Here is a 23,770-nt window from a genome sequence, read left to right on the forward strand (position 1 = left end):
AGCTGGGCGGCCCCCAGCCCCAGGCAACAGCAGCTCTGGGCGGGGCGGTGGGCGGAGCCTCTAAGGGACAGGGAAGGTGGGCGGAGATCTAGCTGTGATGGTGGGCGGGGCGAACGGCTGTGGGACAGGTGGGGGCCCGCGGATGCAGGGGGATGGGAGACTCGCAAGCGTGGAGGGGGCATCCCGCAGGCTCCCCTACAGACAGGGTGTGTGTGGGTAAGGGTTCCTGGGCAGAGGTGACCACCCTGGCTCGGGGGAGGTGTGTGTGGCTCCGAACCCGGCCTCAGGCACACGTGGCTTAGGGTGACAATCTGACCCTCCGTCTGGCCAGAGCTGAGTGGGGTGGGAGAGGGGACTCTGAAGCTCCTTGTGGATTTTCTCTGACCCTTTGCTCTCCCTCATCCTGCCAGGGGTTGTCGACACCCGGAGGAGGCCTCCTGCCTTGCCCGCACCCCCACTGTGCGGGATGGGGCGCGACTCGTGTGACTGATGGGACTCCTGTGTGGAGGGGGCTCTGGGTAAAGTCTTCCTGTCAAGCTGGGTATGACACTGTGTTGTGGCCATGAGGGATCCCCTACTATGCAGGAGTCAGGGTGCCAGGGGGAGAGTCTGTGTGTGACCGTGCAGGTCATATGAGCCTGGGACATGTGTGTGATGCCCATGTCAGTTCATTCCCGCTATATGTGCAGGCCATCACCCACCTGTCCCTGGAGAAAGGTGGTGCACCCTGTGCGTGACCTGGTGTGTAATCTTTGGGTGACTGAATGCCATAATGTGTCACAGGATCAATCCTTAATAAAAAAAAAAAAGGAAAAAGGTGTGTAGACACGTATGCCTCGTCCACGTGTCTTGCACATCCATTACTTTTCCAGACACACCTTGCTCTCCAGGGCACCCCACGTCTTAGTGTTTTTCCGTTTTTTCGGGTAGGGGCACCAGCTCTCTTCTGCTCTGGGTAAAACCTGTTTCTTCCTCCATTTGTGTGGGGGTGTGTAAGAGTCCCCTTGAATTCTCAGATGTGTGGGCACTCGCTAACGGGGACACTGGGATTGAAGATTACTGGGACCTTGGCGAGGCTGCTCATATCTGGGGCGTGGGTTCGAGTCTACGCACCCTGCAGCTGTTGTGCAAGGGGGCTGTTGCTAGCCAGGGGCACTCTTGCTCCCCCTTTTCCACTGGCAAGAAGTTGAGTGGCAGTGGGCAGCCAGCTCTGGCAGCAGGAGGAGGGGGTATCCTTGGCCACAGTTTCACCTTCGTGTCCAAGAGTCACCCCTGGGGGTCTGGAGGGACGCTCTAGGGTTTGAGGCACTTGCCCGGCAATCCGCCTGACCCAGATCCCAGTCTCAGCACCCACCGGAGTGCCCCAATCCTGCCAGGAATGATCCCTGGGCAGAGTCAAGGAGGAAGCCCTGAACACCGCCAGGTTTGCCCCTACCCCTCCTTGCACGCACCTGTGCAAACACATGCACACACACACACACACACACACACAAGGAATCCACTCATTGGGTACCCCCGTGACTGGGGGTGGGGGTGGGGGTTTGGTGGTGGTGTGGTATTGAGAACAAAGACACCTTTGTATCTCCCTCCTGGGAGGGATCGAGTCCGGACTGCAGATGGGACACATTTTAGGCCTCTGGCCCGCTCCACAGTGGCAGCATGGGAGCTGTGCGCGCCCGATAGCACCAGGCTGCATGCAGTAGGTGCCTAATGCATGCACGAGCCCCTGGAACCAGGAAAGAAACAGATGAGATTCTGAGAAGCTGCAGGGAGAGGGGAACGGGGAGCACAAGGGTGGGGTGGGGTTTAGGAGTGGGGCTTGGCTTCTAAGAATAGCCTTGGGAGACCCCTCTACCTGGGGTGCTCTGGTCCTGGCAAGCATCTAAGACCTCAGACTGGCAACAGTGCAGGAGAGGAGGAGCAGCTGAGACATGTTCCGCCCCGCCCAAAGGGCGTGTCTGGGCCAATCAAGGCCATTCCTTGGAGGGCGTGGCTGCTGGGGCCCTGCCGCTGGCTGCAGTGCCTCCTGGTGGCCGCCACTGATACCCACCCAGCCCAGCCCCCTGTCAAGGGGGTATCTGGAGAATGGACGCTCTGTCCCTTCTCCGCTCCACCCTCCACCCCCTCTCCCTGCCCCCTTTCTCATTCTCCTCATTCATTCTGCCATGATTTAGCATGGAGATCCGCTGTTAAACCCAGCCAGGTAGTTCCCGCTCCACCCCCTGCCCCCGCGACGGTGCCCACCTGGGACAACGACCAATGCCAAGAACTGGTGATGTGTCACTGTCAGCACGTCAATCCACACTAATCGGGGACTGGTGGTGCGGAGAATGAAGAATAACAGGGGCGATGGGTGGTGACTGGATGGTGGGGGGTATTCAGCAGGCCCACTACCCAGAAGCGGAGCCCACCAGGGTGGGTAAAAGGGTCCCCAGGGGGCGGTGAGGCTGGAGAGGTGGGGTATCACGGGGGGCCAGCCAGCTTCCCTAGGGGAGATGTGCTTCTTCATAATGCTGGGAAACCCCCCTCAAATCTAGCCACATCTTTGGCACCACCCGAATCAGCATCACCTCCCCCCTTTGTGGGGCCACGGCCCCTCCCTTCTACAGCTGCCTGACTCTTTTCATCAGCTTAAATGTCACCTCCTCTGCAGATGTGACCCTGAGGCACAGCACATGCCCTACATGGAAAAAGTTCTGGATTGCAGACAGCAGGCACCACAAGCACACACGCAAAAATGAAACAAACATAAAACCACACAAAACAAAAATGCCCAGTGCCCCAAAAGGTTACCTCCTCCAAGAAGCCCTCCCTGATTAGCTATCTCAAATAAACTCCCCACCTCCCACACTGAACTCCAAAAGCCCTAGGTTTTCTTTTTCCTGGCTGTCATATGCCCTCCCTCTGACTCCCCCGCCACTGAGCAGGGCTTCCTTGGGTTTCCACCGTCCCCAGCAGTGTCTGAGACATGGCAGGTGTGCAGCAAGGTCAGATGCAGGAATGGATGGATGGGAGCACGGGGCTTGTTCCATCTCACACCGTGGCCCACCCTGCCAAGGGAGAACTGGGGGGAAGAGTCACCCCACCCGACCCGTAACATCCCCACCTCACGTCAGTGACAACTCCTGGCCCCGACACATTAGGAAAAACACCTTCTTCCATGCCTGAAATAATAAATATTATTTTTTGTTTTAGGGTAGACCCAACAGTGCTCCAGATGACTCCTGGCTCTGTACTCAGGGATCACTGCTGGCAGTGCCCGGGGGACCCTGTGAGGTGCTAGATACAGAAACCGGGTTCACCGTGTGCCAGGCAAGTGCCCTCCCCGCGTTACTCTGGCTCTGGGCCCCATGACTAAAATTCTATCCTTCCAGGGCACTGCTGCTGGGGTAAAACTCTGTCCTCCCAGGCCCCTTTGGAATGTCTCAAATGGCGAGAAGTAGAAGGAAATCGGAAATCGTGAAGATTTTCAGAGCACAAGAATTGGCTGTTTTTGTAACTTGCTGAGCCCAAGTGGAGCTGCGGCGACACCTGGTGGTGAAAAGAGGTTGGGGGAGAGAGAGAGGAGAGAGAGAGGAGAGAGGAGAGAGGAGAGAGAGGAGAGAGAGAGAGAGAGAGAGAGAGAGAGAGAGAGAGAGAGAGAGAGAGAGAGAGAGAGAGAGAGAGAGAGAGAGAGAGAGAGAGAGAGAGAGAGGAGAGAGAGAGAGGAGAGAGAGGAGAGAGAGAGAATATGAGTGTGTTAGGTTTGTTTCCGAGTCACACCTTGCGGCGCTCAGCACTTAATTCCTGATTGTGCCCAGGGATCACTCCTGGTGGAGCTCAGGGAGGAGACCCTATGGGGTGCCAAGAATTGAACCTGGGCCAGCTGTGTGCAAGGCAAGTGCTGTACCTGCTGTCCTATCTCTGGCTCAATGATTTTCTGCACCCGTGATGGGGCTCAGGGCTGACTCCTGGTTCTGTGCTCAGGGATCACTGGCATTGCTTGGGGGATGCTAGGGAGTGCTGGAGGCTGAACTCTGATTGCCCTCATAAGCGACACAAATTACCCGCTGTACTATCTCTTCAGCCCTTATTTTCATTTTTATTAAGTTTTTATTCCACCACAACCACCAGCACTCAGGGACTACTCTTGGCTGTGTTCTGGGGCCACTTCTGGTGAGGCTCTAAGAAATATGGGGAGCCGGGGATTGAACCGGTTTCTGCTGTATGCCTGGGGGGTGCATACAGGGTGTATCCCTGCGCTGTCTCCCAATGCCCACCCTCCGCTTTTCTGTCTCCCACAACCAAGTGAGATCATCCTTTATCTTGCTCCTTCTAACGTTTGTGCTTGGTTTGGGGCCACACCTGGTGGTGCTCAGGGGTCACTCTTGATGGGCCTAAGGGAACCACAGGGGGTGCTGGGGATTGAACCCAGGTCCTTACCAGCTGTGGTCACTCGGGACCTCTTCTGACTTATGTTTGGGTTAGTTTTGGGGCCACACCTGGTAAATGCGCAGGAATCACTCCTGGCTCTGCATTCAGGAATTACTGCTGACGGTGCTCAGGGGACCCGATGGGATGCTGGGGATTGAACCCAGGTTGGCTGCGTGTAAGGCAAATGCCCTCCCCACTGTGCTATCACTCCAGCCAGCCCCTTCTGACTTATTTCACTCAACACAAACCCTGGCTCCATGCGTGCCAGTGCAAAAGCCAGACTTCCTCTTTTCCCACAGCTGAATCTCATTATGTCCTGGACACACCCCTCAGCTATCAGTGGGAACTTGGAAGGATTCCAATCTCCTTTTTTTTCTGGAGGGGGGATGCCTGGCAATACTCAGGGGCTACTCCTGGCTCTGAGCTCTGGGATCACCCCTGCGCTGCTCAGGGGAAACCTACAGGATGCCAGGGATCCAAACCTGGGTAAGCCACGTGCAAGGCCCTCCCCACTGGACGATCGCTCCAGCCCTCTGGGTTCCAAACCTTGGCTGTGGGAGGCGCTGCGGCCAGAAGACAGGCACACAGCTGGCCTTTCAGATGCGGTTTGGGGCTCTTCAGATGGATGCCGGGAGTGGAGTGGGCAAGATCATCTGGTGGTTCTACTTTTAATTCTCCGAGACAGCTTCACACTGGTTCCCCCGAGACTACACCGATTTACCTTCCCACTTGCTAATCCATGGAGGGAAATTTGTGGAGAATCAGTGGAACCACTAAGCACAGTGGGCAGCTGGTAGTGGGCAGCTGGTTGCCAAATCAATAGACAAAAATATGTTATGGACCTGGTTGGCACAGCCTGGGGTGGGTGGCTATTTGCCTTGCACGTAACCACTGCCCTGCACATGCGCAGGGTTCCCTAAGCCTGACCACGGAGCACAGAGGTGCCGCAGGGGCCAGAGTAATAGTACATCGGGGAGGGCGTTTGCCTTGTTCGAGGCCAACCTGTGTTCAATCCCCAGCATCCATATGGTCCCCCAAACATTGCCAGGAGTGATTCCTGAGCGCAGAGCCAGGAGTAAACCCTGAGCATCTCTTGGTGTGAACCCACCCCAAAAAAGCAAAAGAAAGATTTGGATGCTGCCCTGGGAAGCCCCCAAAAACTGGCAGGGTGACCCCAACCGGCAGGACCCCCACAGTCTCGGTGTACACACTGAATTCACAGTGTACTCAACTGATGACTGAGAATCCCCGAAAGGCCACCCCAGCAGCCTTAATCGACAGTTGGGGGGACCCATCCCCACTGAATTACCTAAGTTATTTTAAAATTTTCAGTTGGGCCACCCCCGCGGTGTTCAAGGATGGCTCCTAGCTCTACGCTCAGAGATCACGTTTGGCCACACTCTGGGGACTCTAGGGGATGCCAGGGATCACACCCAGGCCAGAAGCACGCCAGGCAAGCACCCTCCCCACTCTACTGTGGTTCTGCTCGCCTCCTCTCGATTGTAAACAAGAAGTAACCAGAAATGTATTCATCAGGGGAGACAGAGACTTGTATGTGGAAATGGCCATCACTGGAGGCAGAAACAGCATAGAGGGCAGGGTGTGTGCCTTGCACGTGTGTGGATCGGGTTCAATCCCCAGCACCCCCTAGAGTTCCCTGGCACAGAGCCAGGAGTCAAACCTGAGCAGTGCTGAGTGGACCCCAAAAGCAAACCAACAAATCTCCCCAAATTATAGCATTCTTTAAGGAGTTCAAACTCTGTACAAACACACAAAGAATGCAAGAGCTGAATCCCTAAGACTGGAGCTAGGAGTCCAGAGGGGCCCTCAGAATTACGGGTAGTGGGTGCAGGAGGAGGGCCTAAGGGCAGGAAAGGGAGGGGCCGGAGTGACAGTACAGTGGGTAGGGTACTGGCCTTGCACGCGGCCACCTGGGTTCAATTCCCGGCATGCCATAGGGTCCCCCAAGTACCGACAGGTGTAACCCCTGAGCATTGCCGAGTGTGACCCCCCCAAAAAAATAGTCCTAGTGGGAACAAATGAAACACAACAGAATGTTACACGATGATGATGATAAAGGCTGTTTAAGAAAAAAAAGGGGACCCAAGCAAGAGTACAGCAGGGAGGGTGCTTGTCTTGCACGCGGCCGACCCGGGTTCTATTCTTGGGCACCTCCCAGGGTCTACAGCACCACCAGGGACGGAAGAACACAGGAGGGGAAGTGCCATGCGGAGTCCATCCCACCGCTAGGCGGCACTCGTGAGCTGAGAGCCAGGAAAAGGACCCTGGCGTGGGCCCCAGACCCACAGCCACCAATAACGGGAATAAGGGGCAGCGTGGGAGGGGGCGGCTGCCGGAGCCGCATGGTGGCTGGGGAAGCCGGTTCTGCAGACTCAGCGCTTCTCTGTCAATCTCAACGTTCCTTCCAACAAATAAATATGACCGGGGTACCCAGAACCAAGACTCTAGGCAGGGGCTCGCTCAGATGTACCTCGGGGCACCTGAGAAGCTAAGTTGATGGAAAAAGCTAGGGAAGCCCCAGGTCACCCCTGATATAGAGTGGAAAGGTTCTGGGTGAGAAGGGGAGAAGGGCGGGTGAGGGTTGGAGTCAAGGAATAAATGTTCCTGAAGTCAGAGTGTACTGCAAGGGAGAGGCAGCAGGTGTAAAGGTCCTGCGGTGAACTGGATGCAAGTGGGGATGACAGACTGGGTACCGTGTGCAGGATTCAGGGGGCTTGGGACCCTCAGAGAAGGCAGGGGGCCGAGTGACTGTGTGCCCAGGCAGGAGGAGACGAGCAGGGCAGAACTGGAAAATGACAGGGTCTTTCTGAGAGCAGGAGGTCAGTGATGCCCCAGGGGGAAACCATCAGTGGGGGAAGAGTCAGGGCCAGCTGGAGGGAAGGTGTCCAGGGGTGGGGGTGAGAGGGTGAGCCCTCGCGTGACTGAGGAGAGGCTGCAGAAGGTGACACTAAGGGGTTTGGCGGGGGAGGGGGAATAGAGATTCCTCTGAGAGGCGTCCGTGCAGGCATGTCCACTCTTTGGGGGTGAAGCTTACGGCCACATCAGGGAACGCTCTGAGTCAGTTACACAGGGGGACATTATTAAGGACCCGTTGCCTTGCCCCCCTGGGCCACAGAGGGGTTCAGAGCCAATAGCCTTGGGAGAAACCACGTTACATGTGAAACTCCAGTAGATAGGCCCAGAGATCACTCTAAGCGGTTGGACTGGTAAAATGTGAGGATGCTATACTAGAAGGTTCCTGGGAGCGTGAGTCTTGCACACAAACACCCCGGGTCTGTCCCAGCACCAGTGTTCCAGTGAGCACTGCAGAGAGGAACACCTGAGCACAGACCCATCAGGACCCAAAAAGTGATGCTGGGTGAGGCCAAAATACTAAACACACATGCCCTGCACGCCACAGCCCATGATCACTATGGACAGGAACAGGACACTCATCCTCAGTGATCGACTCAAAGCTGGGCGAGGACATGAGTGCCACAGGACTCTGAACTAAGGGTTCAGGGCCGCTCTCAATCCCTCTCAAAGCAGGGAAGTGGATTAATCTGGAAGGCCTCTGCCGGCCCCAGAGATCCTTTGCTCCCTGGGACCAGCGCATGCCCAGAACTGCGCACACAGCAGCAAGTGAAGGTGAGACTGTGTGACTGAGCAGGAGAGCCTCTCCAGGGTGGGAAGGACAGAATAGGGGAAACACATGTACTGGGACCCGAGTCACTGTAGTTTCCAGGGTAGATATGGAGTCAGCACATCCCGGAGGCCCCTCAGGCTGGTCACGGTGAATCGGGAGCACGGAGCCAAGAGGAAGTTGTGATCACCTCCCCTGTGGGAAGAAAACAAATAAGAAACGCAGCATAGCAGCAGGATGGAGTAACAGGATAGAGGGTCTGCGGACAGTGGGTAGGTCGGGCGATCCCCACCATCCCCTCTGGTCCCCAAGCACTGCCAGGTGCAATGTCAAGTACAGAGCAGAAATGACCCCTGAGAATCACTGGGTGTGACCCTCCCAGCACCTCACCTCACCTCACCAAACAAAACAAACCTGAATAAATCAGCCTCTTATTCCGGCACATCAAAGGGTTCCCAAGACCTGGCATAAGGGATCCTTGAGCATTGAGCTGTGAGTACTCCTTGGTTATCCATGGGTATGGCTCCTAAACCCAAATTCAACAAAACAAACAGGGAGAAAAATGTCGTCAAACAGCAGAGCATTGGGCACTCCGACGAGCAGCCACATCACAGGGCTCCTTCCAGAATCAACGCAGAGAGGGCCCTGGAAGCCTGTGTGCTCTCGTCACTGCATTCTGTCATCTTCTCATCTTATCACTCTCCCCCTACCTGGGAATGGCCTGCAGGGTGGCTCATTACCATTGTATCCCGCTTCTAAAAGCTCTGCCCAAAGACCTGGAGGACAAATCCGAGCTGTGAGCATCAGAGAGGAGAACCGCCACAGGCCCTAACAGGAAGTCCCTGCTCTGGCACCAGGAATGTCCTGACTGGCCTCACCCTTTGGCACATGCTACCAAACCAACCCAGGAAATACACTTTCGTATGCTCCTTTCTCTCCGAGGGATGCAGAATTGGGTTGGCATCCGGGCTACCCATGGTGAAAAATATGGCAAGCAGCTGAGATGCTGTCCTAGGTCTCAGGCGACTTAGGTCCATTCTAACTGAAAATACTATGAAATCGAAACAGGAATCCAGGGCTACAGATGAAAATTAGGTCTGGGAGCAGAGTGACAGCACATCAGCGAGGGCATCTGTCATGCATGTAGCTGACTCTGGTTGGATCCCCTGCATCTCATTAGGTCTCCTAGTGACAGGAGTGATTCCTGATCTCACATTCAGGAGTGAGCCCACAGCACTGCTGACTGGCCCCAAAACAAAAACACACAAATCAAAGAGGTTTTTTTTGTTTGTTTGTTTTTTCGGTCACACCAGGCAATGCACAGGGGTTACTCCTGGCGGTGCTTGGGGACCATATGGGATGCTGAGAATCGAACCTGGGTCGGCCTCATGCAATGCAAACACCCTACCCACTGTACTATTGCTCCAGCCCCCTAGAGAGTTTTATTTTTATGAGAAAAAAGAACATCTAATTTCACAACTTTCTTGACTTTACCCAGAGTAAAGGCATTTTTATGATGGTCACAGAGACGGCACAGAGCATGGGGTGCTTGCCTGGCACACAGCTGACCCAGTTACATTCCCCATCACCCACAGGTTCCCAGGCTGTGCATGAGGGGATCAATGAGCACAGAGCCAGGAGTAATTTCTAAGCAATGTCCGGCTTAGCCTCCAACCAAAAATAAATAAATTTACGGCCTGGAGCTACAGTCTGCTAGGTTGTTGGCCTTGCATACAGCTGACCTGGGATGAGTCCTCAGAACCCCAATGAGTACCTTAAGCATCAAACATAATAAGCAAATGGAAAAAAAATTGTATTGTGTCAACAACCCCCTCCAGCCAGTTTTATGGTAAAAGTTTTGGGTTTTAGGGCCACAAGTGGCAGAACTTTGAGATTACTCATGACAGTGCTTGGGAGACCGTGCATTGTGCCAGAGATTGCCCCATGGCAGGCTGCTTGCAAGGCCAGGGACTGCACTCCTGGTCTATCTCTGGCCCCAGGAATTCAAATTCTGTGTAAATCCTAAGAGCCTTGTGAGTGGAACACAGACTAGCACTATGGGGGTGGGGGTGCACAGAGATGAGGTTCAGCTGTTAGAGGCCATGGCAGGGCTGCTGGTACCTGGGGCTCCCAGCATGATTCCAGTATGCAGCACAGACTGCAGTTTCAAAGGTTTGCAGGCGTCAGAAAGAAAAAACAGTGGGCAGGGCACTTGTCATGCATGTGGCTGACTTAACATCACAGCTGAATCCCCAAGGAGTGATCCCGGAGCACTGCTGGGTCTGGCAGCAATCCCAAATCCCCTCCCCACCTACACATATAAATAAAACCAAAGAGGAAGTTGTCTGCCAACTGCAAAGGTTTGGAATCCAGCCGTACATTCTCAAGAGTCAGTTCTTTACTTTGTCTTTGTTTGGGGGCCACACCTGACAGGACTCAGAGCTTACAGGCCAGGCTTTAACAGACTATATGGTTTTACTCCCTTGATACATAATTTTGTGTAAGAAATGGAGGAGAAAGATTACACTTAGTTCAAAAGAAATCTTAATGGTCAAAGTCTGTAATTTTTCTCAAAGCCTCCAACTCCTTCTTTTCCTCCTGACAGCGTTTTGTTCTGGAAGGGCAAAACTGACGCCTGTTAATGTGGCAGAAATCATCAAAATCAGTCTCGGTTTCCCAGCAATGAAATTAGCCAACCTGAACCCACCTGGGAAAGCTCTTAGGCCCAGCAAGTGGGCTCACACAATCACTATGCCCCTAGTCAAAAAAGCCCCAGAAATTGTCTTTTGTTAACCCTAAAAGAATGAGTCGCATATGTAACCAGAACTATTACTGGAAACCTATGTCTAACTATTGCCTAACCACTGTTACACTATACACTTGCCAAAACACCTTTGTTTGATAACTAGCTAAGTTTTTTTTCTGAAACAATAAGACATGTACTGCTTATGTAATCAAACCCTACATAAACTGCTTGCTGCCTGAAGTCGGGGTCGTTGTTAAGAAAGCACTCTGTGGGTGAGATTGTGGACACCAGTATACTGGAATACAACTCCTACTGCTTTTGCATTATCAAGTTAGTGTCTGTCAGGGGCTGGAGTGATAGCACAGCAGGTAGGGCGTTTGCCTTGCACTCGGCCGACCCGGGTTCGATTCCCAGCATCCCATAGGGTCCCCTGGGCACCACCAGGAGTGATTCCTGATTGCAGAGCCAGGAGTAACCCCTGTGCATCGCCAGGTGTGACCCAAAAAGCAAAAAAAAAAAAAAAAGTTAGTGTCTGTCCTTCTCGCTGCTTGGGAACCCATAGTTCTGGCTTAATAGTTGAAAGATTCCAAAATGTTCACATCCAAGAACTTACAACGAATGTATCAACAGATCAACAGAGGGCTGGAGAGAGCACAGCAGGCTGGAACTGATGCTGGCCAGCTGAAAACTGGGGCCGGGGCCTTCCCTGGTACCCACTCTCCACAGGTACTATGAGCAGAGAGCAGGGAGCAGCCCTCAAGCCCTGGCAGCTGTGGCCCCAAAGCCCACCTAATCAGCTCCCCTAGTAGTGAGACAGAACCAGGGAGAAGAGCTCAAGCAGAGCACGTGCTTGAAGGTGGGGGACATGGAACTTCAGAGACACCTGGATAGAGGGGCAGAGTCCCTGACCATCTCCAAGTCTGTAGCAAAAAGGAAAACCAGAAAAGAACAGGCAGGGTGGTAGAGCGATAGTACAGCAGGTAGAGTGTTTGCCTTGCACGTGGCCAACCCGGGTTCAATTCCCAGCATCCCCCCATATGGTCCCCAAGCACCAGCAGGAGCAATTCCTGAGTGCAGAGCCAGGAGTAACCCCTGTGCATCGCCAGTTCTGATCCAAAATAAAATAAAAGCAAAGAAAAGAACAGGTAGGAGAGATATTCACAAAGCCCAAAAAAGATATTCAAAGAGGGGCTGGAGTGATAGCACAGCGGGTAGGGTTTTTGCCTTGCACGTGGCTGACACGGGTTCGATTCCCAGCATTCCATATGATCCCCCTAGCACCGCCAGGAGTGATTCCTAAGTGCAGAGACAGGATTCAGCCCTGAGCATAGCCGGGTGTGACCCAAAAAGCCAAAAAAAAAAAAATGTTCAAAGAACGCTCATTGTCATGACAAATTCTGGAGTGAGACTTTTTTCTGGGGGAGTTTTGAACCACACCTGGCAGTGTTCATTGGACCCTATGAAATGATGAGGACTGAATTCAGGCAAGCTGCGTGCAAGGCAAGTGCCATAGTAGCTGTACCATCGCCTGGTGCGCCTGGTCTGGGAGAGATGGACAGTGGGGAGGGCTGTGCTGAGACACTTGACAGATGAAGCAAAAATCTTTTTTTCTGTAGAAAAAAATTACATAGGGTTAGCGGAGGCAGTGCAACTGATAAGTTGTTTTTCTTTCTAGCTGCGAAACTACATTCAATTCTCCAAAGAAGATAGGGTCCCCGAGCAGTGCCAGGAACAATGTTGAGCCCAGATCCTAGATTAAGCACTAAGCACTAGGTGCTGTGAAGCAAAATCTACAATTCAAAAAAAAAATAATAATAAATCAATTTTTTTTTTTTCTGTGCGAAAGGGCTGGAGACATAGTACAGCGGGAGAAGTGCTTGTCTTGCAAGCAGAAAAACCAGATTTGACTATTGGCATCTAATATGTTTCCCTGAGCACCATCTGCCACCAGGCTCTGCATCCTCTTACAGCTTCCTGTGGGACCCCCAAAACCTACCAATGAGTGGGGAGCATGTGAAAGTCAAAGAGTTACACCAGATACTATTGAGCCCCAAGCAAGTGAGGAATTGTACCCCTACCCCCACAGGGCAGGAGGCTAGTACAGAGAGGACATCTGCCTTGTATGCTGCTGTGACTGCGGCCAGCAGCCCCTGGGATCCCCTGAGCACTCCTAGGACAGATCCCTGAGTGCAGAGCCAGGAGTCTGCTCTGAACAATTTTTTTTTAAAGGAAAAGAGAAAAAAAAAACGCCTCCACAGATACCTTTGCAAAGGGTGTCTGTGACCCTTAGGATGACTCTGGATTCAGTCTCAGGAATGAAAGGCGGCCAGCAACAGGCGGTCCTGGGACACTCCCCACATGACCCCTGCCCCCACCCTGTGACCATCCTGGCAAAGGAGCTAACACACGCCTAAGGCAGCCGCACACGCCCCGGGGAAACCGAGGCTCCTTCTGGCACTGACACTCTCTCTTTGGATGGGGCCTGAGCGACAGGTCAGCGGGGAGGGCGCGGGCCTGGCGTCCTGACACCCCATGGGGTCCCCCCAGGAGGGATCTCTGAGCACAGAGCCAGGAGTCGCCCCTAGCACGTGGGTGTGGCCCGAAACACAAAGAATAATTTAAAAAGAAATTACTCTCTTGTCTGTTCCGTTATTTTCCGTGTTCTGGAACTTTCCGAGCGACCTCACTCCCCAGCTCATGTTCCTCCCTGGCCCCGTCGCTTCTCACACCTCGGTTTCCTCTGGAGATTTCGGGGTGATCACTCCTGGCTGGGCTCGGGGGACCCTGTATGGTGGCGGGGATTGGGCCAGCGCCCTCTCCACGTCTCTCCAGAGAGTCTCCTCACGAAAACTCCCGCTGCTCCCTGAAGTCAGTGAATAAAGGGGATAAACTCCCCCAGGGGCGCGCTGCCGGGTGAGGGGCCATAGTTCGCCTGCCACGGACCGACCCACCGCCCAGTCTGCTACACTCTGGCGAGCCAAAAGGCCCTTGGGACGCCCCCTGCCTCCTCCCCCCCACCCCAATGGCAGCGCCTTCCTAGCTCCACAGCTGGCAACAATGGCGGGACTGGAACTTCCGGGAAGCGAAGCCTCCTGGGTTCTGTGACGTCACTGCATCTCCGCTCATGGCCTTAAAGGGCCAGGCTCCAAAGATTCCTGACCACCTAGTTTCTGGCAAGGAATGGAATTTTTTCTTGTTTCATGCCTTCAGTCAGGTGACCAGGATATCTGGGGGTCACCAGGTCCAGAATAAATGGAGAGTGAGGGACTGAACAGATGGCATATGCCGCAAAGTCTTTATGTTTTCATAAAAAGAATAAGGGCTGGAGTGATAGTGCAGCGGGTAGTGCATTTGCCTAGCACTCGACCAACCTGAGTTCGATTCCTCCAACCCTCTCAGAGAGCCCCGCAAGCTACCAAGAGTATCTCACCCACATGGCAGAGCCTGGCAAGCTACCCGGTGGCATAATTGATATGCCAAAAACAGTAACAAGTCTGACAACGGAGACGTTACTGGTGCCTGCTCGAGCAAATCGATGGACAACAGGATGACAGTGACAGTGAAAAGAATAAAATTCACTAAGATTCCATGCAAACCACCTCCTGGACCATGCCTCAGCATGATCTTATCCTGCCTGTTATTCCCAAGGATCAGCATTAGGCTCCAAAACAGAGACCTGGAGGAGAAATCAGAGCGGTGGGCAGAGAGGACAGACCTCTAGCCCTGACCTGGAAAGTTCCTGCTTGGACCCGGAGATGTCCTGATGGCAGGCACTCTGAGGTACCAGGTCAAGCCCCACCTCGGGGAGACACTGCCAGAAGCTCCTTCCTCTCCTGGGGATGCAAAGTAGGCTGGAATTTGGGCTGTCTGTCAGGAGAGGAGTGATGGGCTCGGTGGACAGGGGAGGATATTGCAGCCCTGAGATCCGGGACTCCTCCTTGGGTCCCAAGGAAGGTCCTTATGGGCCCATCCAGGGGCTGCCTCCTAGGCCAGGACCCCTTTGATTAAGCACCCCTGAGCTTCAGGGCTGCCCACAGCAACCACAGCCCCCAAAGAGGCTCTGCGTGGGGGCAGCCACAGGGACTCAGCATGAACAAAACTTTATCCTCGTTCTGCTCACAAAATTCTCATGAGTGTGTATGTCTGTGTATGAGTGTGTTTCGATGTTTGGGTCACAACAGGCAGTGCTCAGGGCTTATTTGAACTTGGCACTCAAGGATGACTCCTGTTGTGGCTTGAGGGACCGTTTGGAATTCCAGGGATTGAACCTGGGTTGGCCTCGTGCAAGGTAAGAGTCCTCCCCACTGTACTACCACTCCGTCCCTTTCAAAATAAATTTCTTTCCAACACAGCAAGAGTGATCCCTAAACAACTATCTCCTCCTCAAAGCAAAACCCAACTACCTGGGATTGGTGTTTGAATATTAAATTTAATCAAATATAGTAAACTACATTATAAAATAAAAAATAACCCCTTGCTTTAAAAATAACCCCTTTACAAGCAAAATTCACCCCAACAGCCAGGGTCGCCTGGTCAGGGTCAGGGAGCTGATTGAGAGATGCTTCTCAACTTTAATTTCAATAAAGAAATGACTATGGCTCCGAATCAAAACCCAAAGAAAGGCTGAAGTGATAGAAAGTGGGTAGGGTATTTTCTTTGCACACAGCCAATCTGGGTTCGATCCCCGGCATCCTATATTGTTCCCCCATGCACTGCCAGGAGTAATTCTTGAGTGCTGAGCGAGAAGCAACCCCTGAACATTGCTGGGTGTGGCCCCAAAAGCTAAATAAATAAGATGTTAAAACAACCAAAGGAAAACCAAAACAAACATACTGAAGTGAAGGGTAGTACAAGAAGTAAACTGATTTAACGATGGAAGGAATTATTTAGAGGAACCTGAAAGCAGTCCAGTATGTAGGCACTTTACCATGCACATGGCTGACCTGAAGATCCCCTGCATCTCAGAGTAAGGCCTGACAATTGCCAAGTGTGGCCAATCAACAAAAACAGAAAAAAGAAAAAACCTGAGAAACTGTGATTCGCATTGCTGTCAATGATCCTGACCTGTCAGAGTCACCAAGTCTGTAGAATACACAGCCCAGCATGGTTGCTGGGTGCCCATGCGGGTCTGGCCAGGCCCAGTCAGCCCCACACTGCTCTCACCACAGCCTGCAGGTGCTGGTAGGTCTCCAGCATCACGTCCCTGTAGAGCTTTCTCTGATCAGCGTCCAGGCATGTCCACTCCTCCAGGGAGAATCTCACGGCAACGTCGGGGAAGGAAACTGCACCCTGAGCCAACACACAGGGGAGCGGGAGTCAGGGCCCATCTCCTCCCCATTCCCAGGCTGTGAGGATGGGACCCCTCAGAGCTCAGGTACTTTCCCTCAGGAGGAACCAGCCTCGATTTCTCTCCATGCACCCTCCTGGCTGACCTGGACATATCACTCTAGACATCACTCCAAGGCAGTCAGATCTATAAAATCTGAGGATGTTATACTAGAAGGTTTCTGGAGGTGCCAGTCATGCACACAGCCACCCCAGGGTCAATTCCACACCGAAAACGTTAAAGTCCTCTCTCTCTCTCTCTCTCTCTCTCTCTCTCTCTCTCTCTCTCTCTCTCTCTCTCTCTCTCCCTCACACACACACACACACACACACACCCAGCCTCCTGCAATGGGCTTCACCTGTCTCCGATGGACAGTCACGTGCATGTCTGCTCTCAGCCCCTGACCTGACTTCAGACTCCATCGTCCTACCTGTGTCATGGACAGGGTGGGGATCTTGTGGCCTGTTCCCCAGGGCCAACCTGGGGGTGGGTGGTATATCATGGGTCTGCGAAATGCACCAAGGCTGGGCCACACCTGCCTGGCTTCCCCCCCCCCCACAACGCAGATGCAATTGCCAGTTGGGGTCCCAAGGAATCCAGAGGAGACGCTGCTGACACAGAGAGACACAGGTTTGGTGGTCTTGGCCTCGATGGGAGGCTGCCGATGCCAGCCAGTGGCCTGTCACCACAGTTCCTCCACCTGGGCACTGTGAGGTCCTACAGGCCAGGCCAGGTTAAGTACCCTGGGGACACTGACAGGTCACAAACAGTCCCAGGTTGGCTCAGGGAATGTTCGAAGGCAGGACAACCCAGGGGACACTAGCAGGGCCATCTCTCTGCCCTAGAGCAGGTCACTGACCAGCTCTAGGACAAGCCAGGGACACTCGCAGGGCACTGATAAGGTCCAGGACAGGCCCCAGGGACACTCGCAGGACACTGACCAGCTCCAGCACAGGCCCCGGGGAGTCTTCCAGGTTGATCCGCCAGCCGTGGCTCCAGCGTGGAGAGCTCAGCTCAGGCCGACGACTCTCACTGAGCTGTCCGCCAGCCCTCGGATGGACAAAGCTCGGAGACCTTCAGAGCTTGGATGGGACCCCAGCCTGTCAGCCACTGCCCATGTCTGCTTGGTGCCATCTCGGCCTGCCCGAGTGTCTGCACGGCCGGAACCCTCAGCTCCCTAAGGCCGAGCCCTCCTGCCGCTCCTGAAGCCCCAGGGCAGCAGTGGCCTGTGGGCCTCAGGGCTGGGGTTAGCTGAGAGCCCAGGAAGGAGGGGCGAGGCTGGAGAGAGCACAGGGGAGAGGCCTGGCCTCACACATCGTCAATGCCAAGTCCATCTGTAGCACCTTGTCGGGTTCCCGCGCCCTGAGCATGACTGGGTGGGAGAGAGAAGGAGGGGGGCGGTACAAGGGAAGACGAGGAGGAGGAAAAGGAGGAAGAAGGTGTAAGAGGAAGGAGGAAAGAGGAAGAAGAGGAGGTGGAGGGGAAGAAGAGGGAGAACGGATGAAGAGGAAGACAAGGATTGGGGAGGGGGAAGATGAAGAGGAGGGACCGAGAGGCGAGCCCTGCGGCCTGATGTGACAGGGACAGGCCACATTCAGGACAGCCCTGGGCAACGGCCGAGACCTGCCCATCCCTGGGCCCCAAGGGTTGTGCTCTGAGCACTGTCTCCAACCCTTTACCCAGAACGTTCTATGGGGTCGAGTGGGTTGGGAGCGGTTTGCTGTCAGCTTCAGAAGGTCCAGACCCTGAGGGCACCTCCACACAGAAGCCCAGAGAGTCCCCCACACGGGGCGGCCAGGGCACGTCACCCCCAAAGCCCACAGCAGCAAGGGCAATGGCCAGCGCAGAGCCTGGGGCAGTCGCCAGGTCTCTCCAAGGCAGGCAAGTGTCTCAGTGTCTGAGGGGCCACTGGAGATCTGCAGGGCTCGTCCAGGAGAGGGGCCCCGCAGGCTGGGCCAGGCAGACCCCGACTTCGATGGGCCAAGGGGAATGGACTCTCGAGGGCCGAAGCCCACAGTCCATCCCAGCCCCCTCAGGAGTCCAGCGGGAGTGTTGAAGGCGAGACAGAGCTGGATGCTGCATGCAGCCAGGGCCACGACTCGGGTTCAAACCCCAGCACCACGCAAGGGCCCTGAGCCCTGCCAGGTGTGGTCCAGATCCCAAACAGCTCAGTGAGCCGGGCTGTGAACTGCGGGAATCAGTGCAGTGAAATCCTCCCATGGAACAGAACTCTGTCCCCGTCAAAGATGAAGCAGCAGTCACCATTTCCGGCAGGCAGAGGGCTGTCCCCTACCTCAGGCGCCCAGCTCCTGCCAGCATCACAAGAGGAGCCAAAGCCCCGCCCGCCGCCCCCGCCTCGCCCCCAGCACCCACAGCTTGCACTCCTGTCTCTCGCCGACCCCTCCTAGGCGGCTCCACACGGGCCTGCCCCCCTCCCGCCTCTACTCCTGGTGCCAAGCCTGCCAGGACACATGTCTAATCCCCAAAGGGCCAGTGCCCAGTCCCAAAGTGTCAGTACCCAGTCTCCATAGTGCCAGTGCCCAGTCCCCTAGGGGTGAGTGCTCAGTCCTAAAAGGGTCAGTACCCAGTATCCAAAGGTTCAGTGCCCAGTCTCAACAGGGTCAGTACCCAGTCTCCAAAGGATCAAAACTCAGTCTCAAAGAGCAGTACCCAGTCCCCAAAGGATCAATACTCAGTCTCCAAAGGGCCAGTGCCCAGTCCCCAAAGGTCAGTGGCCAGTCCCTAAAGGGTCAGTACCCAGTCTCCAAAGGTCAGTGTCCAGTCCCCAAATAAAACAGTGCCAGTAACCGAGGGTCAGTACCCAGTCCCCATGTTCCAGTGTCCAGTACCCAAAGGGCCAGAAAGGGCCAGTGCCCAGTCCCCAAAGGTCAGTGCCCAGTCCCCAAAGGGTCAGTATCCAGTCTCCAAAGGTCAGTGCCCAGTGCCCAGAAAACCAGTGTCCAGTCCCCAAAGGGTCAGTATCCAGTCCCCAAAAGGGCCAGAAAGGGCCAGTGCCCAGTTCCCAAAGGGTACCAGCCCACAGTGGCCACACCTCTGCCCTCGGCCACTCCTCCGAGAGAAGAGTGGACGCAAAAACCACCGGCCATTGCATCTCCTTCCTCAGGCCTTGGGGACACCAGGGCATCATCGGCCCGCATACAGCTCAGTCACTCCCTGTGATCACCGAGAAGGGACAGGGCAGCTCCTCAAGGGCACCCGAAGGGGAGCACTAGAAAGAGTCACCCCAGTCCCGCGGGACAGTGCCTGAGGGGGACACTCAGGGCCCCCCGCAAACTCGGCAGTGACAATGACAGCGCGAAGGCTCTGCTCCTAGAGCGGCCCTGCCCACGCTCAGGGACTCCAGTGACACCACACAGGATGCTCAGGGGCGCCGGGAAGTGACAGGGGGAGTCAGAGAGCAGGAGAAGGTGAGAGAGCAGAGGGGATGGGACAGAGGGCAGCCTCAGCACAGCCCCCTGAGCACTCACACACAGACTCACACACACAAACATACAGACTTCCACGGACAGATTCACATTGTCCTACACACAGACTCACACACATGTAGACACTCTCATACTCACTCAGAGACTCAAACTTGAAGGATCTCCAAAGTACACTCATTTACACACATTCACTCACACTCATTCACAAAATCTCACACACAATCATAACATTTGATCACTTACGTACACTCACTCACACCTTTTTTTTAAAATTTATTCTTTTATTGAATCACCATGTGGAAAGTTACAAAGCTTTCAGGTTTAAGTCCCAGTTACACAATGCTCGAACACCCATCCCTTCACACATACATACACACAGAGAGACAAAAGCAGAAACACTCCGTCACTCAGCAAATGCACCTGGTGGAGTCTGCTGCCCCCATGTGGCCCACGGCTTTATCACAGGTGCGGGCTGCAGGGGCTGATGTCTGCACCTCTGTCCAGGGTCCCAGCAGGAGTGGACAGAGGCCAGAGGGATGGCGGGGCAGAGGGACGGTCCCTGGCACAGGTGAAGGACATAGGGGAGAGTGGTAGGAATGTGGGGCCAGAGTGGGGTCAGGGCCAGGCACAGGCCGGCCCTGCAGCCCCTGCAATTGGACCTGGGGATCTGGTGGGTGACCAGGGCTGACAGTCTGAGTGGCGCCATCAGACACCCACTGTGCAGTTCCATAGCCCAACAGTCGCTACACCACACACACACACACACACACACACACACACACACACACACACACACACACACACGGTGAATGATGCAACACTCACATACACTCACAATAACACACAGAAACATACACACACACATACAGATTCACATACAAGCACAACACACACACAAGCGCGGGTGCACACACACAAACACAGAGGGTGGTCTCTGCTGCCCCCATGTGGCTGAAGCGGCATTGCAGTTACTGGGCTGCAGGAGCCTGTTTCCAGCCTGGGGTCGGGCTAAGAGGGGCCTGACACAAGGAGAAAGGGGGCACAGCTGGGCAGCGGGCATGTGGGTGGCTCAGAGGGGAGAGGGACTGGGTGTGACGGGCAAATAGTGGGACAGGGACAAGCATGAGGCAGGCACAGTTGCTCCTGTTTAGATAGTGACCTGTGCTGATGGAATGAAGTGACAGTGTGGTGGTCCCCGGGTGACTCATCCTGGGCCAGGTCCACATCCCAGACACTGAGCAAGAACCTCAGTACACACACACACACACACACACACACACACACACACACACACACACACACACACACACACACACACACTCTCACGCACTCACACTTTCCATGGTCTCTGCTGCCCCCGTGTGGCCTGAGCCGGCATTACACACACACACTTTCCATGGTCTCTGCTGCCCCCGTGTGGCCCGAGCCAGCATTACAGGCTACAGGCTGCAGAAGCCAATCTCAGCCTTGATGGTACAGGACAAGCCAGGGGTGGGCCAGGGGGACAGGTCATGCCAGTCTCCTGCAATAGGCTTCACCTGTCTCCAATGGACAGTCACGTGCATGTCTGCTCAACCCCTGCCCTGACCTCAGACTCCAGTGGTCCCAGCTGTGTCATGGACAGTGTGGGGGTCTTGTGGCCTGTCTCCCAGGGCCAACCTGGGGGTGGGCGATCATGACTGGGAAATGCGCCAAGGCTGGGCCACACCTGCCTGGCTTCCCCCCCACCCCCACAACGCAGATGCAGATGCCAGGTGGGGTCCCGAGGAATCCTGAGGGGACGCTGGTGACACAGAGAGACACAGGTTTGGGGGTCTTGGTCTCGATGGGAGGCTGCCAATTCCAGCCAGTGGCCTGTTACCACAGTTCCTCCACCTGGGCACTGTGAGGTCCTGCGGGCCAGGCCAGGATAAGTACCCTGGGGACACTCACAGGACACCAACAAATCCCAGGATGGCTCACGAATGCTCTGAGGGCAGGACAAGCCCAGGGCACTCGACAGCTCCAGAACAGGCCAGGGGACACTCACATGGCACTGATATGCTCCAGGACACGCAAGGGGTCACTCTCAAGGCACTGATATGCTCCAGGACAGGCCCTGGGACACTCGCAGGGCACTGACCAGCTCCAGCACAGGCCCCGGGGAGTCTTCCAGGTTGATCCGCCAGCCGTGGCTCCAGCGTGGAGAGCTCAGCTCAGGCCGACGACTCTCACTGAGCTGTCCGCCAGCCCTCGGATGGACAAAGCTCGGAGACCTTCAGAGCTTGGATGGGACCCCAGCCTGTCAGCCACTGCCCATGTCTGCTTGGTGCCATCTCGGCCTGCCCGAGTGTCTGCACGGCCGGAACCCTCAGCTCCCTAAGGCCGAGCCCTCCTGCCGCTCCTGAAGCCCCAGGGCAGCAGTGGCCTGTGGGCCTCAGGGCTGGGGTTAGCTGAGAGCCCAGGAAGGAGGGGCGAGGCTGGAGAGAGCACAGGGGAGAGGCCTGGCCTCACACATCGTCAATGCCAAGTCCATCTGTAGCACCTTGTCGGGTTCCCGCGCCCTGAGCATGACTGGGTGGGAGAGAGAAGGAGGGGGGCGGTACAAGGGAAGACGAGGAGGAGGAAAAGGAGGAAGAAGGTGTAAGAGGAAGGAGGAAAGAGGAAGAAGAGGAGGTGGAGGGGAAGAAGAGGGAGAACGGATGAAGAGGAAGACAAGGATTGGGGAGGGGGAAGATGAAGAGGAGGGACCGAGAGGCGAGCCCTGCGGCCTGATGTGACAGGGACAGGCCACATTCAGGACAGCCCTGGGCAACGGCCGAGACCTGCCCATCCCTGGGCCCCAAGGGTTGTGCTCTGAGCACTGTCTCCAACCCTTTACCCAGAACGTTCTATGGGGTCGAGTGGGTTGGGAGCGGTTTGCTGTCAGCTTCAGAAGGTCCAGACCCTGAGGGCACCTCCACACAGAAGCCCAGAGAGTCCCCCACACGGGGCGGCCAGGGCACGTCACCCCCAAAGCCCACAGCAGCAAGGGCAATGGCCAGCGCAGAGCCTGGGGCAGTCGCCAGGTCTCTCCAAGGCAGGCAAGTGTCTCAGTGTCTGAGGGGCCACTGGAGATCTGCAGGGCTCGTCCAGGAGAGGGGCCCCGCAGGCTGGGCCAGGCAGACCCCGACTTCGATGGGCCAAGGGGAATGGACTCTCGAGGGCCGAAGCCCACAGTCCATCCCAGCCCCCTCAGGAGTCCAGCGGGAGTGTTGAAGGCGAGACAGAGCTGGATGCTGCATGCAGCCAGGGCCACGACTCGGGTTCAAACCCCAGCACCACGCAAGGGCCCTGAGCCCTGCCAGGTGTGGTCCAGATCCCAAACAGCTCAGTGAGCCGGGCTGTGAACTGCGGGAATCAGTGCAGTGAAATCCTCCCATGGAACAGAACTCTGTCCCCGTCAAAGATGAAGCAGCAGTCACCATTTCCGGCAGGCAGAGGGCTGTCCCCTACCTCAGGCGCCCAGCTCCTGCCAGCATCACAAGAGGAGCCAAAGCCCCGCCCGCCGCCCCCGCCTCGCCCCCAGCACCCACAGCTTGCACTCCTGTCTCTCGCCGACCCCTCCTAGGCGGCTCCACACGGGCCTGCCCCCCTCCCGCCTCTACTCCTGGTGCCAAGCCTGCCAGGACACATGTCTAATCCCCAAAGGGCCAGTGCCCAGTCCCAAAGTGTCAGTACCCAGTCTCCATAGTGCCAGTGCCCAGTCCCCTAGGGGTGAGTGCTCAGTCCTAAAAGGGTCAGTACCCAGTATCCAAAGGTTCAGTGCCCAGTCTCAACAGGGTCAGTACCCAGTCTCCAAAGGATCAAAACTCAGTCTCAAAGAGCAGTACCCAGTCCCCAAAGGATCAATACTCAGTCTCCAAAGGGCCAGTGCCCAGTCCCCAAAGGTCAGTGGCCAGTCCCTAAAGGGTCAGTACCCAGTCTCCAAAGGTCAGTGTCCAGTCCCCAAATAAAACAGTGCCAGTAACCGAGGGTCAGTACCCAGTCCCCATGTTCCAGTGTCCAGTACCCAAAGGGCCAGAAAGGGCCAGTGCCCAGTCCCCAAAGGTCAGTGCCCAGTCCCCAAAGGGTCAGTATCCAGTCTCCAAAGGTCAGTGCCCAGTGCCCAGAAAACCAGTGTCCAGTCCCCAAAGGGTCAGTATCCAGTCCCCAAAAGGGCCAGAAAGGGCCAGTGC

General features: G+C 55.4%; 1 protein-coding gene across 5 annotated transcripts in view; it reads right to left on the reverse strand.

Moving 5' to 3' along the window:
* Positions 1-5,831: 5,831 nt before the first annotated feature.
* The window catches only part of LOC129400153 (zinc finger protein 426-like), a 56,839-nt gene continuing 38,900 nt past the window's right edge, over positions 5,832-23,770 (reverse strand). For 2 of the 5 annotated variants that reach the window (XR_008627466.1, XM_055123538.1), the window contains exons 5-7: positions 15,966-16,091; positions 8,471-8,582; positions 5,832-8,251 (exon numbers count right to left, since the gene is read on the reverse strand). Coding sequence is in view for 1 of the 5 variants with exons in the window: in XM_055123538.1 (XP_054979513.1) it covers positions 8,202-8,251; positions 8,471-8,582; positions 15,966-16,091 (288 nt within the window). In the remaining 4 variants the exon portion in view is untranslated. Of the gene's footprint in view, positions 8,252-8,470; positions 8,583-13,435; positions 13,786-15,965; positions 16,092-23,770 lie in introns of those variants that run through there. The other 3 variants (XR_008627468.1, XR_008627467.1, XR_008627469.1) reach the window with 2 other exon arrangements.

This window comes from Sorex araneus, chromosome X (assembly GCF_027595985.1).
Source record: "Sorex araneus isolate mSorAra2 chromosome X, mSorAra2.pri, whole genome shotgun sequence".
Taxonomy (NCBI): domain Eukaryota; kingdom Metazoa; phylum Chordata; class Mammalia; order Eulipotyphla; family Soricidae; genus Sorex; species Sorex araneus.